Source organism: Marmota flaviventris, chromosome 1 (genome assembly GCF_047511675.1).
Source record: "Marmota flaviventris isolate mMarFla1 chromosome 1, mMarFla1.hap1, whole genome shotgun sequence".
NCBI classification, from domain to species: Eukaryota; Metazoa; Chordata; class Mammalia; order Rodentia; family Sciuridae; genus Marmota; species Marmota flaviventris.
Genome location: NC_092498.1, coordinates 78,712,639 through 78,729,437, shown reverse-complemented (window position 1 = coordinate 78,729,437; position 16,799 = coordinate 78,712,639). Strand labels below are relative to the sequence as shown.

The window sequence follows — 16,799 nt, the reverse complement described above, 5'->3', positions numbered from 1 at the left end:
GTTTCACATACAAATTGAGTGGTTCCATCTCCTGTGATGGTGCACTGATTTTCAGCGCCCACCATGTGCTAAACCCTATGCCATGGGATATTTGGAGGTTAACCTATTCTTCATATGTACTCTTGAGTTACCATGATGCTCCTATTGTAGATGAGGACACTGAAGAAAATGAGCAAGGTAATGGTGCTTCCCACTGGGATGAGCAATGAAACTTAGATGCTGCTGTAGAAAGTGCAAACTACTCTGAAAATATTAATAATAATGGTTGCTTAAGAAAACGAGAGAAAGCAAATGTAGGTCCTATGACTTATGAAGGGGTATATGGAGTACAACTGGTAGCCACCTGAACTGAGAAAAAAGCCCTATGGCTTTTCAGATGTGAGGATCTTCAAGTCATGTAGAAAATTCATGAGGATGCAAGGAAAGCTCTGTGTTCTCAGGTCTGTGGGTAGAGTCTTTTCCCACAGAGACTAATAGGCATGACATTGTATCCTACAGATTTCAGGGACTTGGACATTGCTTAGCTTCTCTCCTTTGATAATAGATAAGGAAACAGGCAAAGAGTTTATATAGATTTTCAGTGTCCAGAATTATACTTAATAGAACTGAACAACCATTTTCCTCAAATTGGCTTCTTTAAATACAGCTATCCTCAGCTAAGTTTTCTTGTGGGAGTCATCTATCTGTTCCAGTTTAACGAGTCTTAATAAAACCTAGAATGGTATTCTACACTGCTATCTGAATGCACACAAATTATGGGGAAACCATTCCACTGAGACAATGAAGGATCCTGACCAGGATTCCTTCAAGATGAAAAGGCCACCCGACCTTAGCATGGAAGTAAGCTAACAAGGATTTTCAGGAAAAGTCAAGATTTTTCCAGGAACCAATTCTGAAACTGATTCAACCCTTAATTAGTGCTATACTGCTGAGATGCCAACATTTCACAGCTTAGAATGTGGGAAAGATGGTTTCAATGTGAACATTTTTCAGAATTAGAAACTTTTATTGTAGTTAAATAAAATAGAAATATTAAATGAGTGATTGGCTATCACATAAACCTCATGAAGCAGTTAATGAGTAACTCCTTTGTGTTACTTTGATGGTGCTAGGCATATAGAGAGGACCTAGGCCTCACAGACTCACACGCTAGTCAGGTTGACAGCAAAGCAGAGGACTAACTCACAAGACTCATGATAACCACTATAGCTACACAGAGTATGTTAAAAATTTTGATGGCACAGAGAAAGGTGTCAATCTAAACCCAGGTTTTGATAGATAATTAGCCTTTACCAGATGGAGCAGGATGTTGAGATGGATATGAACTGTGCCTGGTGTTCGGGTTGGGGGAAAGGGTCTACTCACATTTTAGTAAGATCCTTCAAAATTTTACTCAGTCTCTTTTCTCACTATCACATCAATTGGAAGAATCTCTCTCTTTCTCTCTCTCTTTTTGTCTGGGGTTATACCGGGGATTGAACTCAGGGCACTCAGGCACTGAGCCCCAGCCCCAGCCCTATTTTGTATTTTATTTAGATACAGGCTCTCACTGAGTTGCTTAGCTGAGGGTGGCTTTGAACTTGTGATCCTCCTGCTTCAGCTTCCCTAGCCACTGGGATTATAGGCATGCCCACTGTGCCCAGCTGAGAGAATATCTTAAAGATAATATTTGCAGTTTGAATGAATAAAATACATGTAGACAAAAGACTGAAAATAGCCCAATAAAGCTATTTATTTAGTAATTGGAATTAAGGAGCTATTAGTTTCAATTGAAAGACTCAGCATCTGACAAAACACTGACAAAAATTAGAAAAATGGGCAATATCAAACATGGGGACATAGAAAAGCAAAATCCCTTATACAGTGCTAGTAGGACTGTAGAAGAGTCCAGTATATCTGGTGAACAATTCTACATTATAAACCAAAACAATTATACTATGCACTATGACCCAGTGATTCGTCTTCTGGGAATCATAACTACAGGAAATTCTCTCTTTAAGCTATAGGATGTCCATGGGTATATACTGAAGCTTTGTTTTTTGGTGATGGGTGGGCATTGGAGGCTGCTGGCATAGTTACCTGAGTAATGAAATGGATGAAATGGAGCAGCACCCACCAGATTTCTTCCATGATTGAAAGCATCCATACACATACAACCGGGTTTATAAACACATGGTTAGTGATAAAGAAAGGAAATTAGATAGGTGACATTGTGCCATTTAGATCTAGTAAAGTACATGGGTATAAAGCAAAAAATGCATAGTATGTAAGAATTCATGTAAATGAAAATGCAGGAGAATACATGCATGTAGTACAAGGAAAACGGAAATAGGGGAAAAAAGAAGGAACGGGTGAGGGAGGGAAAGAGATTTGGTGAGGAAGGTAAATGAGCACCTTTCTTGCTCTTAAGGGGAAAAGAAGTCAACCAATGACCCTTGATGTAATACTACATAATTTTATAATTATATATTTTTAAAGAGATAGGAAAAGTGGATGTCGAATTTTCTGTTTCTTGTTTGTCCAAACTTATCTAGAGTTTTGGGAGAAGTTTGGACTAGTAAAAAGTTAGTTTATTGCCTTATAATTGAACTCTACCACTCACTGGCTGTGAGTCTGTCTAGTCAGTCACCTACCTTCCCTGGATGTCAGTTCAGCCTAAGACTGAAGCACCTCTGAATAGCTCTATCAGATACCAGCTGTGTCTATCAGAATGGTACAAGGTAAGACATGCTCATAAGTGTCAATCAACTTTGACTTTGTAAAGTGTCAAATTCCTGAATCATGCTCAACTAAAAAGAAGAAAGCCATTTTTAGATGAAAATTCCCTTAATCATCTAATGTTTGTCCATGCAGTTACTATTATTTTTCAAGAATGTATTTATTTCAACTCTTCTTTTAGATAACTGATAGAAAATTAAGAGTTTCCTGTAATAAAAACAAAATTATTCAGGTAGTAAAAATCTCCAAGTCCTCATGTTTACTGGATTCTGAAAAATGTATTACTATTATAGAATGTATGTGAGATTTTTTTAAAAAAAGGAAAAATCATTTACAGGATTTGCTTTGCAGTTCAAAGTTGTTTTAAGCTTTGCATTTATGTTTTGTTAAAAATCCTGCTTTACAATATTGGCTCATGTTATTCCTAGTAAATGATTATTTTGTCATAGCAACCTCTTTTCCAAGGGGGAGTGTTTTATTTGCTGCCATCTAAAACCATAGCTCTACACCCACTCAGATGGGAGCATAACATTTACAGCAAATGTCACAACAGCTATTATGAAACAATAGGCAAATGAGTCATGTGAGATTGGGGCAAAACAAGTGACATTTCATATGATTTTAGAACATTTAACCTTATTATTAGAATCCTTTTACAAAATCATTTGCATCTACTGGAAGAAATATTTAAAAAATAGCAGAGCAAAGATAGCCACTGATGTTCAACTAGAAATAAACCAGCAGCTTGGCTACTGTTAAAATAGCTATCAAATAAATCTACCAAATCTAAAGTAATGATGCTGATATCCATGGAAACACATTTGAACCCCCAGGCCCACAATAATAATAATAAAGAAACTAGATAGGTAAAGACATCTCTGACTGCAGTTAGAAATAGAAACCCCTGAAGTTTAAGCTCCCCAACCAAGTTTACAAATGAGTGAAACAAGTAGCTCCAGCAGTCTTAGTTCTGGGACTGACATATGTAAGAAATAGTAGAAATGGAACAGAAGCGGTCAGAGCAGATGGAGACTCACTTTCACATGAGGGCTGCTGGCTTGAAGACAAACAAGCTAATGAGTTTTTCCTACCGGGAGTCAGCACTGATAATAACAACAAAAATGAACTTATTCCTAACTTTACAATTTACCACCTGCCTTCTGAACACAGATGCCTTTCAACCAAGTTGTTGGTGTAGGCATTATTACCTTTTACTAGATCAGGAATCTGAGAGTCAGTGGAAATTTGGTGACTTGATCACTCATCATGAGTGGTTGGTTTTGCAGTCAGGTTCATACCCAGCCTCTGAATTTCCCCTCTGTGTGCTCTATTACTCTGTGCTGTTTCCCAAGAATGGACTTATGGATACGTTCTCCTTTGATTTCTATTTTCCCTTTATCTAAATTAGGCAGGACCTGTGAATTCTGAGATGGAAAAATTTGTTTTCAACTGGGGCTCAAGAACTTTAGATATAACCTTACATATCTATTTCCTACTCAGCAAAAGGGGGTAGAATCCCATTCATTTACAAGGGCTCTGAATGAATGGGTCGGCATGCTTTCCTATTTACAGGTCATGGACTAGGCAATTCATTCAAATGCACACTATTATACTGCCATAAAATAAAACTTGCCTCTGCTGCTTTAGCAAAGATAGCAGAAGAAATCTGCTATCTGTAAATGATGAAGTATGCAACTAAATTCATGAGCATAAAATGATGTAAATAATTTGTACCCCCAAATTTTCTGTTGCTATGAAATCATTCTTCTATTAATCTCAAAAGACATCTGTAAAAATCATAAGCAATTCTAAATGATGTTTAATCAAGTATAGCTAAAAATATTTTTTCTTTCTCTGGTTTAGGTAGAAACATTTAGTGTTACAAAGCTAGGATATTAATTTGCTGACAGTCTGGGTCTGAATTCTGCTGCCTCCTCGTCTATCCAGAATGAATTACACTACAGATCTCTGAAAATGTAATGCAGCAGAAAACCACATGTTAGCCATCAGGGTTGCATTTTTTGTTCTGGGCCACAGAGAGGCTACCCATCAGTGCATAAAGGTCTGCCCACCTGGCCTTTTGGATCATAGTTCAGGCACACAATTAATTCATTATGAGGTAAGTCACTGCTTGCTTTTGAACTAGTCTTTCCAACTTTGGAGGTGAATGTCCTGTCAATGACCTGAAGAAATACCTCTACCCTTTTAAACTCCATTAAATCACATTTCCTTCTGTTTTGTTTTGTTTTTCTTTTTTTTTTTAATGGTGGGGGAGAAGGAAAAGTTTGTAGTGACAGAATATATTGAACAATTAACTGAAAAGCTAAGGCATCTAAACAGATAATTTGGGAGAGCAAAGGGTTTAGGAATATAAAACAGAACCAAACCATATAAGCAAACTCCATGAATTTATATTCTCTTTTATTTGTATATGTGTGTGTGCTGTGTGTGTATGTATGTGTGTGTATGAAGTTCACACAATCTTGGAGATTTAATTTAATAGATCATAAAAAGTTTGAAGTAAAGATAAAAATCTATTTCCAATCTTATCACTGTGTATCTCTTGGCTGTTCTTTATGTCCTGTTAAGTACTATATCCTCATATATATGCATTTATGATGATGAAATATATATATCAGCTTCTTTAGTAACTATTAAACCGTATCTCTCCTCTTCCTCCTTCTGAAAGGTAATCATCACACTAAATTTTGTGCTCATCACCCTCTTGCCATTTTAAAATAAACTTTTTACTACATATTCCCAAACAATATTATATCACTAATTAATTAAATCCTAATAAAATATAATCATAGTCTAAGTGGTCTTCTGAAACTTACTAGATTGACAAGAATTATATATAAGAATCATATATGCTACTGAAGGTAGTGGGAGTGAGTTTCTTTCAGTTTCCAAGGGCATAAAATCCATACATGGACCCATGAGAACTTATATCCTTTGGTGTTTATGCAGTTACTGAGAATCATATTATTAAAATTGCAACCATACTTTTTAAAAACTATTTGTAAATGATTTTTTCTTTTCTTAGAAATTAATTAAAGTGTTGAAGAAAACCACCTAATATTGATAATATAAACACATGAAGCAACCCAATATTCCAATAATCTTACTTATGTCTCTGGGTCATAAAATTTGTGGAATATTTATTCCACCTAGTATGTTTTTGAAAAGATACAAAGAGGGGTGACAAGATGACAAGAAACAAGAAATAGATGAAGGAACTAGAGATAATGCAAATGTCTGAATATTATTCTTCAAGTAACTGAAAGATCACCACAAGAAAGAACATCTCCCTTTCCTACTTAAGGCCCTTGAAAAATTGAGGGCAATTTTTGAGATCTGGAATGAAGGACTGTACTTCTAGGGGGATTCACATTTGCCTTTCATAAGCACCTGGGAAACTAGAAATATTTGGCCACTGTAAACCAAACTAACAACTAGAGGTTGTGTGATTTGGGGGACATAATACCATACAAGGACAAACTTGTGGTTACAACTTCTCAGTATTTGCCTCCTCCTCTGCCCTGAGCCAAGCCTGCTGTGGGGTGAGCCACTCACCAATGTAGTAGAGATATGGGCCTTCTGGGTCCCAGCTTGGTGTTGGGGGAGGGCGGGGACAGGGGTCACCTCTTAAATTATACTCCTTGGCAACACTAGGCTTTGCTTTCTATCTCTTGACTTTGTGAGGCCCAGGAAACCAAAGCTCAAACTCAAGCACACAAATGTCCTTAAAGTAAACGCAACTTCACTGGCTTCCATCCTTTACGTATCAAGGACAACATCTGGGTTTCTGCCTGAACTACATTTTAGCCTAATAATTTCATAATGTACAATAGTTTATTACACAGCCATATGTGTGTATTTGTGCGTGTATGATACATGCGAATTTACAGAACAACTGATTCTTGGCATAATGTCTGAAAGATATTCCTATTGGTCAAGATAACTGTTTAAAATCAACTGGCTTGTGTCAGGAGACAGTGGAGTAAGTTCCTTTAAAGGGAGACATGTTCTGGTTGAGGTTGGATAATCACATGGCAAAAAAGCAATAGGTGCAATCCAAGAATGTGAGATTTCAACAGTTGCTATCAGACACAAAGTACGATGACTCTATATGACACAAGAAATATGTCACAGTTATGTATAGGGAGTGATCACACCACCTTTCCTTGCCCAGAGGAATGCACAGTGAAGGAGGCATTTTAATGACAGAAAAATTAAGACTTTCAGTCAATGGACGGTGACCTCAAAACAGTGAGTTCCGCGAGAAAGGCTACTTTCAGACTCCTGGCTTTGCTTGGTCTAATACTTAAACTACAAAAATTCTTGTCAGCTCACATTTACTTTCCTCTTATCTTGTATCATTAATTACAACAAATAAATAATGTGACTTTAAAGTAATTTCTTTTAACATGTCATCATTAAAGGATAGAGTACTTATTTATCTCTATATGTCCATCACCAGGTAAAAATGACTGGCATGTAATAAGTACTTAGTAAGTGTTGGCTCGGTGGCGCTCAGTGCCCCTTGACTACAATAAAAGCACTTCAATTATTGTTCACTACTCTTTAAGTCAATTGGATAAAATTCATCTAGTTGCTAGTTGAACTTCTGAGAGGATTGTGTGAACTTGTTTTTACTTACTTATGGGTTTAATCCCATCAGAACAACCAATAATCAAACAGAAATAGCAAAATGTACACTTTGTGTACATACTCAGGATCACTAAGAATGTTTAATTTGAGGACTGTATTTCAGCACTTCCCAAACCCTGCTTGTTATCCAAACATCCAAAAGTGTCTCATCCATAAATAATATCAAGTTCACTCCATCCCATATAAAACATATTTATTTATATCAGTTAATAAACAACTGTTATTTCTCTTATAAACAACTGTTATTTCTCTTATAGGTTTAAAACATATAAAATTACGAAAAATCACTTTGTATGAGGAAGCTAATCAGGGAACCAGTTTGTAAAAGAACCAAAGAAAAAGGGTCTTACCTCTGCATGAGGAGTAGGGGGCAAAACCGAAGTCTCATTTTCAGTAACACTTCCAGTTGGCCCATTGTTGGGTGAACTGGGGCCAGACCCTGGAGAACTGCTACTGACTGAGGATTCTGAAAAACATTGCAAAATATTTATGAACAATATACCAAGATGAACTTTAGTTACTGTGACTTACAGCACTAGGCATGATTTTATCTTACTCCTAAGTGAGTGACAAGTACTGTTTCACTAAACAAAAGAACTAGGGAAGTTTATGGAATGTTTCTAAAATTTCTATTACTCTCTCTTTCCTTCTGTATTCACTGTAAAAACTACAACATAGTATTCAACAATTTCTAGAGAAGTAAAAAGATAACAGAAATAATCATAATGAGGGAAAGAAAGTAAAGAAAGGAATCTTACTTGCTTTTGTGTTATCATAAAAAAAATAAACAGTGATAGAGATGATGAACTTGCACACATCAGAAAAGCAAGTCATCAACACATGGAACTCAGAGCAGTTCATGCTGTGTTTGAAGAAAACTGCTTAAATGCTAAACTATAAACTACTCGTCATTGTATATGCTAATGCTGTACCTTATCATATAGTGCAAGCAAGTCGGAGTTGTATAAAGAAAATATAGTAGTATGTAAAATCTCAACCCTGCATCAATGACCTTATACAACATAATCTGACCTTCACTTTGTACAACTTATTGTCCAGAAGATGAAATGTTGCCTAAATTTAATGTGAAATCTTAATACCAAAAAGAAGAAATTCCTTTGAACAAAACTTAGATAACAACAACACAGACTATTTATTTAACTAATCTCTTTCTTCTTTAGGCATAAAATTCACACACATCTCAATTTATGAAGAAACTAATGTATTTACTAAACATCTAATTAAAAAATAGAAATTTCCAATTCCTAGAAATCCAGCTGGAGAAATCATCTTATCAGACCTTGGAAAATTACTAAGTGAGGTCTAATTAATTCCTCATCATAATTTGTTTAGTTCAACAATTTTCATTTGCCTCATCCTTACATTGTGTAAACCCAACTCTGCCCAAAAGAACTTGCCTCATACTTTTCAGAGATTGAGGGCGTCTGATCTGGTTTCCACTAGCATCTTTTCTCTGTCCTACAGTCTTCTTATGCATTTTGTAGGTAAACTGTTTCTCCTACAGTGCCTACCTTGTAAGTCCTAGCAATGTGGCTTGTTATTAACCGCTCTCTCTCAAATGGCACCAAATATGAAGGCTTTTGACAAATCTGTCCTCATCCTCTTAATCATTTATATAGTAACAGTTTCCAATTCCATGTTCATTATTCCATCTCACATTTCCTCCTCCTCCACCTATTCCCCCAAATGGACATTCACCTAACTTTGTGGCCTTATCCCTTTTCTCTTTCCTTTGTCAAAGCGACTCAATATGGTGACTTTAAATGTCATTTTTAGGCTGAATATTCTCATGAAAATTTTATTTCTTGCCTTAAATGCTTCATAAATTTCAGCCTGAATTCCTATGGAATGCTGGATACTTTCAATCTCCCATGACAATGCTTTCTAATATTCAATGTTTCCTGCTTGTCTTTGTATTTTATTACCCACTCCCTGACGTCATCCTCACTCTCTTCTTTACCCTAAAGAGTTAGTAGGGTTTGTCCTTTATATTATCTCTCCTCTATGTCTCACTGTAATCATTTTACAATAAGTATTCATTATTCTCTCTTGAATTGTGGCAAAATTATTCCTGAGTCACTACAGAAGTCTCCCAAAACATTCTTTCAAACTCTTGCCAGAAGGATCTTACTAAGACAACTTTCACCATGTCCATCTGCTCCAAAAGGGAGCCCACTATTATTTCCTACCATTGCCCTTTCTGCACAGTCACATAAAATCACATACTCTCCATAACTAACCTTCTCCCATTCCAGGTCTTTTTATCCTCCTTTCTCCCACTCACTTCATTGCAGGCCAATCCCACTTGTAAACTTAAAAGTTTGTCATGTACCATCTGTGGCCCAGACAACAGGCGCTCCCAAGGTCCACACAGTATTTTCTTGCCTTCCCTCAAATCAACCAATTACTTTCAATCTTCTATTATAAATATTTCTCTACTCAGATATGCATTGCCATTGGTGACAGAATTCTGATCCTGCCAGTTACTTATTGTAGCATTTGAACAAGTTATTAGTATTATAAAATGCTTGAACACATCGTGCTCACTGTCTTTCTGTTCATATTTTTTGCTTACATTTTGATTAATTTGGTCTTTTTCATCATTGTCTTTTATCTTGATGGCTCTTCTTTTAATCAAGCAAGTGAAAATTAAAACAAAAATTCTTAACTTCCCTTATCTTTCCAGTTATAAGTATGGTTTCCTATGAAAGTCTGATTACCATTTCATTTATATTTCCATATTTTTAATTTTTTCCCATTTTTTAAAAAAAACTATTTCCTTAAAACTTCTTGACTTACTGATTTGAAATTCTATTGTGAAATTTGAAATTCTATTATTATATTATTCTATTTGATATTCAAACAAAAGTATTTCTTTCTTTATGTAGAAATCACTGTACTAAGCATTAAAAGTTAAGGCAGCAACTGCTGTAACAGGAGTCTACATCATCACACAGGATAGGAACTGGGAAGAGACAGCAATTACTTTCCCAGTAACACTGAGAAAAATATTAGAGAAGGTATGATATTGAAAAAGTGTAGTTCATGAAATGGGGCAACAGAGAAGAGAAGAGGGGTAGAAAGGGCCCTGCAGGCACAGGTGTCCATGCTGAAAACTTTTTTAAAAACACAGCTTTGGGGAATCAGAGGAACAGAAGGCACTTGAATCTGAAAAAGGAAAATAGCAAGTGGTTTCCACACATCAACTGTAGTGATTTGAAAGGCGGCATGGGTTTAAGAAGAGTATACACTTAAACCCATGAAATGCAGAAGAGAGTGAAGACACAGAGGAAACAGAATGACAGCAATGGCAATTTAACTGCCATTGCACCATGGTGGCTTCTGATAGATGACTGAAAGTATTTACTATTAAGATCCAAATACAGCTCATCCAAATGTGATGAAAACTGGCAGAGAAATGGGAAATAGGACAGGTGAAGACAGCTGTGTCTTGATAGTTCAGAGCTGCCAAAGGCATTTAGAGTAAGTGCAGCATACCACTTAAAAATATCTAGCAAAGCATCACAAGTGCTGGCTCACAGGCCAGAGATGTGTGCTCGCAAATGCACTAATTCCTCTTCAAATACACATGATTTCCTGAAATAATGTATGAAAAATGGAGTTACTGCCTCACAAAATTAAGAAAACCCATCATATTTTAAATATAATGAAACTCAAATGAGAAAATGACCATGTCAGAGCCCTTATAAATGAGAACTAGCCATGATTCAGACAGGCTTAAAGATAAATTCCATGGTAATTTTTAAGGAGGGAAAAATGTGGACAAAAGTTGTAACCAAGAAGAGACTAATAGGAAAATAGAAAAGAATATGGGTGTAAATATGAGGATAGATATTAAGATTATAATGTAGAAAAAGATAGAAACATGCACACTTTTCTCTTTTCAAGTTTTTCTGTTAGTGGGAATCTACACTCTCCAATTAGAAAAACCACCTATCTTCATTTACATCGGGCAATTGAGATGTTTATTGTTCTTTTACATTCATTAAAACAGATTCACTCCCCAACCACCCAATCCCACAAAGGACCTCTATTATGAAAAATGTCTTCAGATTCTTTTTTACTTAACATATGATAATATTTCTTGAAAAAAGCCTATGATTTCAAACTTAGAATTAAATTAGTACTAATTAGTGATTATACTGATAATGATAAACAAACATAAACTTTCATAAAAGTTTTATATATTGTTCATTTCTTTAATATTCTTAATCCCTCAAGGAAAAATTTTCCCACTGCGATCACCAATACTCTTCTGCCCATAAGAATGCCAATCTATCAGAATTAATAGGAGATAATTATTTTTTTCTCAAACAGCCTATCATACTGTTAAGTTGCATTTGTATTCTGTAACCAAATATACTTTTCCATCTCCACTTCCACATTCTTTCCGTTACCTCCCTATACTAGACACTGACATGGCCAAAAGAGAGAAAGAAAATAAGTCATGTTTTCAAAACAAACTAAGGATAATATTCCAGGTAGTTATAGTGACACATACCTGTAATCCTTGCTACTCAACAGGCTGAGGCAAGAGGATCACAAATTCCAGGCCCATCTGGCAACATAGGGAGACCATGTCTCAAAATAAAATGAAAGGGACTGGGGATGTAGCTCAGTGGTAGAGCACTTGGCTAGCGTGCATGAGGCCCTGGGTTTAATTCTCAGTATCGAAAAACAAAACAAACAAAAAAAACTGGTCTTGGAGAACTACAACTGACTGACTACACTGGCAAAAGCACAATTTTTTTTGAGAATGGAGAAAAATGGTTGCAGATCACCACTTCTTTCTTGAGGCAACCAGAGGAAAAGACCAGGTATAATGCATGGCTCTAAGAAAGTAATTGATAAACAGTAGTCAGTAATACTTTGGCTAGCCTTTTTGGTTCTCGAATCCTTAGGTCTTCTCTCATTTCATACCAGGTCCAACTGGGACTAAGGGGGTTTGTAAGACATCAGGTTGAATTTCCTAACCTGTTCACCCCACTACTAACCAGGCAGCTAAAAAAATATGAACTCTTCCATTTGAGACTAGTGAAAATGACAGTTTCTTCCCCTTCATAAAAAGCAATATATCCCCCTCCTGCCATAAGTCCCAATTCACTAGTAAACACATAAAGTCATTTATGAGATCTGTAAATTTGTTGAAAAGTCAAGGTCTTGCTGTTCCACATAGTTTAATTTTCCCAGATGCATTTTGTACATTCGTGTCTGAGCATGGGGGAAGTGTTCTTCTTGGACCTCCCTCTGCTTATTTCTGATCAGATTTCATTAAAAGTTATAGTCTCCTGGTTGGCATTCCCAAAATGGACTGCCTGTTTCTGAGAAGAATAAGGTGGCTTTGGTATTCCCTGGGCATGCCTTGATTGACACATAGTTCTGTTTTTTCATTCATTTCCTGTTTAACACAGTTGGTGAATGCATAGCAAGGTTTACTGAACTATTTGTGAGTTTTCAATAAAATTTACTTTCAAGAAATATTTCTCCTCACATTAACTTTTAATATGCACCATGCATATTTATTCTAAACTAGTTTTTAAAAATTCCTGCTACCAGCATTTGTTAGTGTATGACTGATCAATCCTCAATTACCTGTCACCTCAAACATTCGCTTCTTGAATGAAGTGACAACATTTCCATCCTTCCGCCTGAGTAAGGGGCTGCTTCTCCTCTCTGCCACTTTCTGTTTTAACCTGGACCGCACCTTCAAGTTGGGCTCAGAGGCTGGGGATTGAGACAAAGAAAATAGATAAAAATTAAAAAATAAAGAGCCATTTGCTCCTGTGTTTAAAGAAAAAGTCTAAACCTTTCCTTGCTCCCTTCTCATTCTCAAATTTAAAAACCCAAGCATGTACATAAGGCATTGACTCTAAAATAATTAAACAGACACATATAGTGATCATTTTTTATAAAACACGTGAAATGTTTTTCTACTTATCTAAACATTAATGTGCAAAGGGAGGAAAAAAATCAGTTTTCTACTTAGTTCATCTAGTAGGATTGGGATCGTTCATGGGAAGTTTAATCACTAATCATGTTTGGGTCAGAGTAAGATTTATTATACTTCATTGTCAGGCCTCTTAATTCTCTCAAGGGTGAAACTCAATAACCACAAAAGCAGTAACTTAATGTGATTTTTGAGACTTTGACCTGACTTCTGGTAATAAGAAGACACCTCTGTAGCATATAATTTATGTCTAATTCTGACTCCTGGAATATTTCTTTGTCAGTAGTTTCTAACCTAAAACCCTGGGAAAACATACTCAGTGAAATAACACCACACCAGCCAGAGTCACTGTGAATAAAACTTTCTATGTACTCATTATACCATCATCTAGAAAGGGAGACTGACCAAGTCTTAGAAGTGAAAGTCTGAAATTAGGTTATCCAATATACATACAAATATTATTTATTATATTAAATATTATACTTATGCTATTATTTCTTTGGTTACATTATTCTAAATAGTGAAGCTACAGTTTTCATTTATGAGGATTTTAAAATCAAATTTTAGAAGAATGGAAACATTGGATTGGGTCTCTGTAATAGAAGTCGATGATGATGATAGAAAGGGTATTTTTAATGATGATGGTGGTGACAGAAAGGATATTTCTCATGACAACTAATATTAATATCATGCTTTCTATGTTCCAGTACTGTTCTTATCAATATTAACTTGTTTGACCCAAAGAACATCCATATGGCATAGATATTGTTTATAATATGATAATACTGGTAAAATAAACAAAAAAACCCAACCAAACTACAGAGGATAAGTAACTTGCCCAAGGTAACAGGGGTAAAAGTGATCTGTACCCAAGTAATCTGGTCTTTTCTAAATATTGAAGATAATGCTCCTCTACCTTTCCTTAAGAATAAACAGTATAAAAATTGTAAGATAATTTTCCAAAGCACCACTATCTGAAGCAGATACAATGTAATAATACAGCTGGACTTCTTAATTAGTGAAAGAACTTTTGTTTTTGAAGGAATTTATATTTTTGCCAGACAAATGAGATCAAAAGGGGACCTTACACTCTTTCCCCTTCTTTCACTTTCAGGCTTCAAACATTTATAATTATTTTTCTCTGTTTTTCTTTTTTCCATTATCTGTAGTTTTATACTAGTACTGAAAATTCTTCTGTTTGCTTTCTTGGAACTGGCTAGGTGAAATAAAGACTGGATCAAATACATAAAGGACAGAAAGTTTCTGTTTTGTTTTGTTTTTTGTTTGTTTGTTTTTAGTATGTATATGTTGGGTACCTGATTTTATGCCTGAAAATATTGAAAAGGTAAAAAAGCGAAGGCCTGAAAAATATTGTAAAAGTAGAAAATAAAGAGGTGGGGAAGAGACCAGGGGCTGACAACAAGATGATCAGTGTGACAGAGAACTGAAATGTGTTACCGTTCCTTTCATAACTTCTGGGGCTAAAAGCCCATTTTACCAAAGTGCATAAGACTGAATCTCAACTGCTAACACCTAACTTACCCAGGCATAAAGTAAGAAAATAGGACTGTATTAATTTACTTAGTTTTGTTGCCATGTACACATTTATTTTAAAATTCATTTAAAATATCAATCTTAACTCTAAAAAATCTGCAAAGTTTTTTTTCTTAGAAGAAAAATGAGGTACTAGGAGTCTCTCGGTGCTAACTACATTGACATCCTCTCTGCAGCTTTGTCCGTAACCTTGGGACCCAAATCACAGACTCTCAGATATAGACAGAAATTTATGATGGAACCTAATAGATTAAATGCTACAAACTCGCTGTCCATAGAAAGTCAGTTGCAGTGGGTGGAATAGCAAAGACAGTGCATCTTCAGGGAGCAGATGTGGGGTTGAGTCTGCACCTCACCCCTTCCCAGCTAGGGGATTCTCAATGAGACTCTAGTACTTCCTGAGCCTGATCATTCATTTGTGAAACAAAAACTAATACTTTCCCCACTTTCACCAAGATATGGTCACCCACTCAGAACCTGAGAAGAACTAAGATCTAGCTGAATGCAAAAGGAAAGAAAAAGCGTATGGAATCTATTTTATTAGCAGTACTGGTGATGGTTACCCAGCTAGGAATGGCTGAGCCAGGACTGAATGCCAAATCTCCTGATTCTCAGTCTTGTCTAACTTTTCCTAACACACTGCACCAGCTGGGACTCGGTGTCCACAGTCAAGACACAAAACTGATGACAGCTTGAAAAAACAGCAAATATCATTTAAACATTCAACGAGAAGCCTAGAATTTCACAGACCCTTCATAAAGAAATGATTTTCAAGTTTTGGTAGATAGCTTTTACTCTCATATCTATTTGAGGAAGAGCTGAACATATTAGTTCTTCAGGAAGCAAACTCCAGAATAGGAATAAGGACTGCATTCTAGTCTTGCATCTACCATCTAATTAAAAAAAAAAAACAAACACTGACCTTGAAAAATTCATAGACTCATTGAACATCTGCTCATTTATCCAAATCAGCTGACACCCACATAATGCAGTCCTGGAGTTAAAGAGGTGTGCAAGTAAACACTGACTCCACACATTAGCTATCTAGCTTTGAATGGATTACTCGACATCTTTAAATCCCCATTTCTCATGTTATAACGGGGATTGCTGTATCTGGATTTTCTTCATCTGCCCAACAGATTCCATTTTTCTTCCTTCTCAGCACCCGTGGCAACTGGTTCCCAGAAGGACACCATTCTACGCCTTTGCTGGAGTGGTTAGATTTCTTCTGGACTCAATCTACTGACAGGATACACTGGTTGCAAAATGATCAAAGATCAGGGAGGGAAGAGTGTATCCTGTACTCTCTCAGGTATGGTGCTCACCATTGGCCATAGCTTTGCACCCTTCCAACTGCACTTCCCTCTGGAGGCACCTGATTCATGGCTTCAATTCTCTGACACTCAAGAACAATTTACTCCTCTTATTTCTCTAGTCCTGGGAATAGAAGTGGCTTCCTTCTGCAGCTATTTTCTAGTTCTTCCACATCCCTCCACAGTGCCTTTAACTCTGCTCACTTCATTGCAAGCAGTCCTTCATAAAAGTCTATGACCCACGCCACAAAGGCCTGTTTCTGCCAGGGCCCTGATTAACACAGTACATTGGAGGTAGCAGTCATGGTAGAATCAAAATGTCCTGAAAGGGGAAGTCACTGGGTCTCAACTAGGGAAGAGCTTGCCCCCAAGGGATACCTGGCAATGTTTGGAGATGTTTTTGGTCATGAGTATTGGGGAACTGCCAAATAGCTTAAAGAATTATCTGGATCCAAATGTCAGTAGTGCCAAGTCTAAGAAACCCTGGGGTGAGCAATCAGTGAATGGCAGTTATTAATAAGTCTGTTACTCTGGGATGATTAAAGGAGATA

At 36.3% G+C, this 16,799-nt stretch overlaps 1 protein-coding gene across 1 annotated transcript in view; it reads right to left on the bottom strand.

The window, feature by feature from the left end:
* The window catches only part of Hdac9 (histone deacetylase 9), an 861,354-nt gene that overhangs the window by 347,144 nt on the left and 497,411 nt on the right, over window positions 1–16,799 (bottom strand). The window contains exons 9-10 of the mRNA XM_071613675.1: window positions 13,027–13,158; window positions 7,743–7,858 (exon numbers count right to left, since the gene is read on the bottom strand). Of these exons, the coding sequence (XP_071469776.1) occupies window positions 7,743–7,858; window positions 13,027–13,158 (248 nt within the window). The remainder of the gene's footprint in view (window positions 1–7,742; window positions 7,859–13,026; window positions 13,159–16,799) is intronic.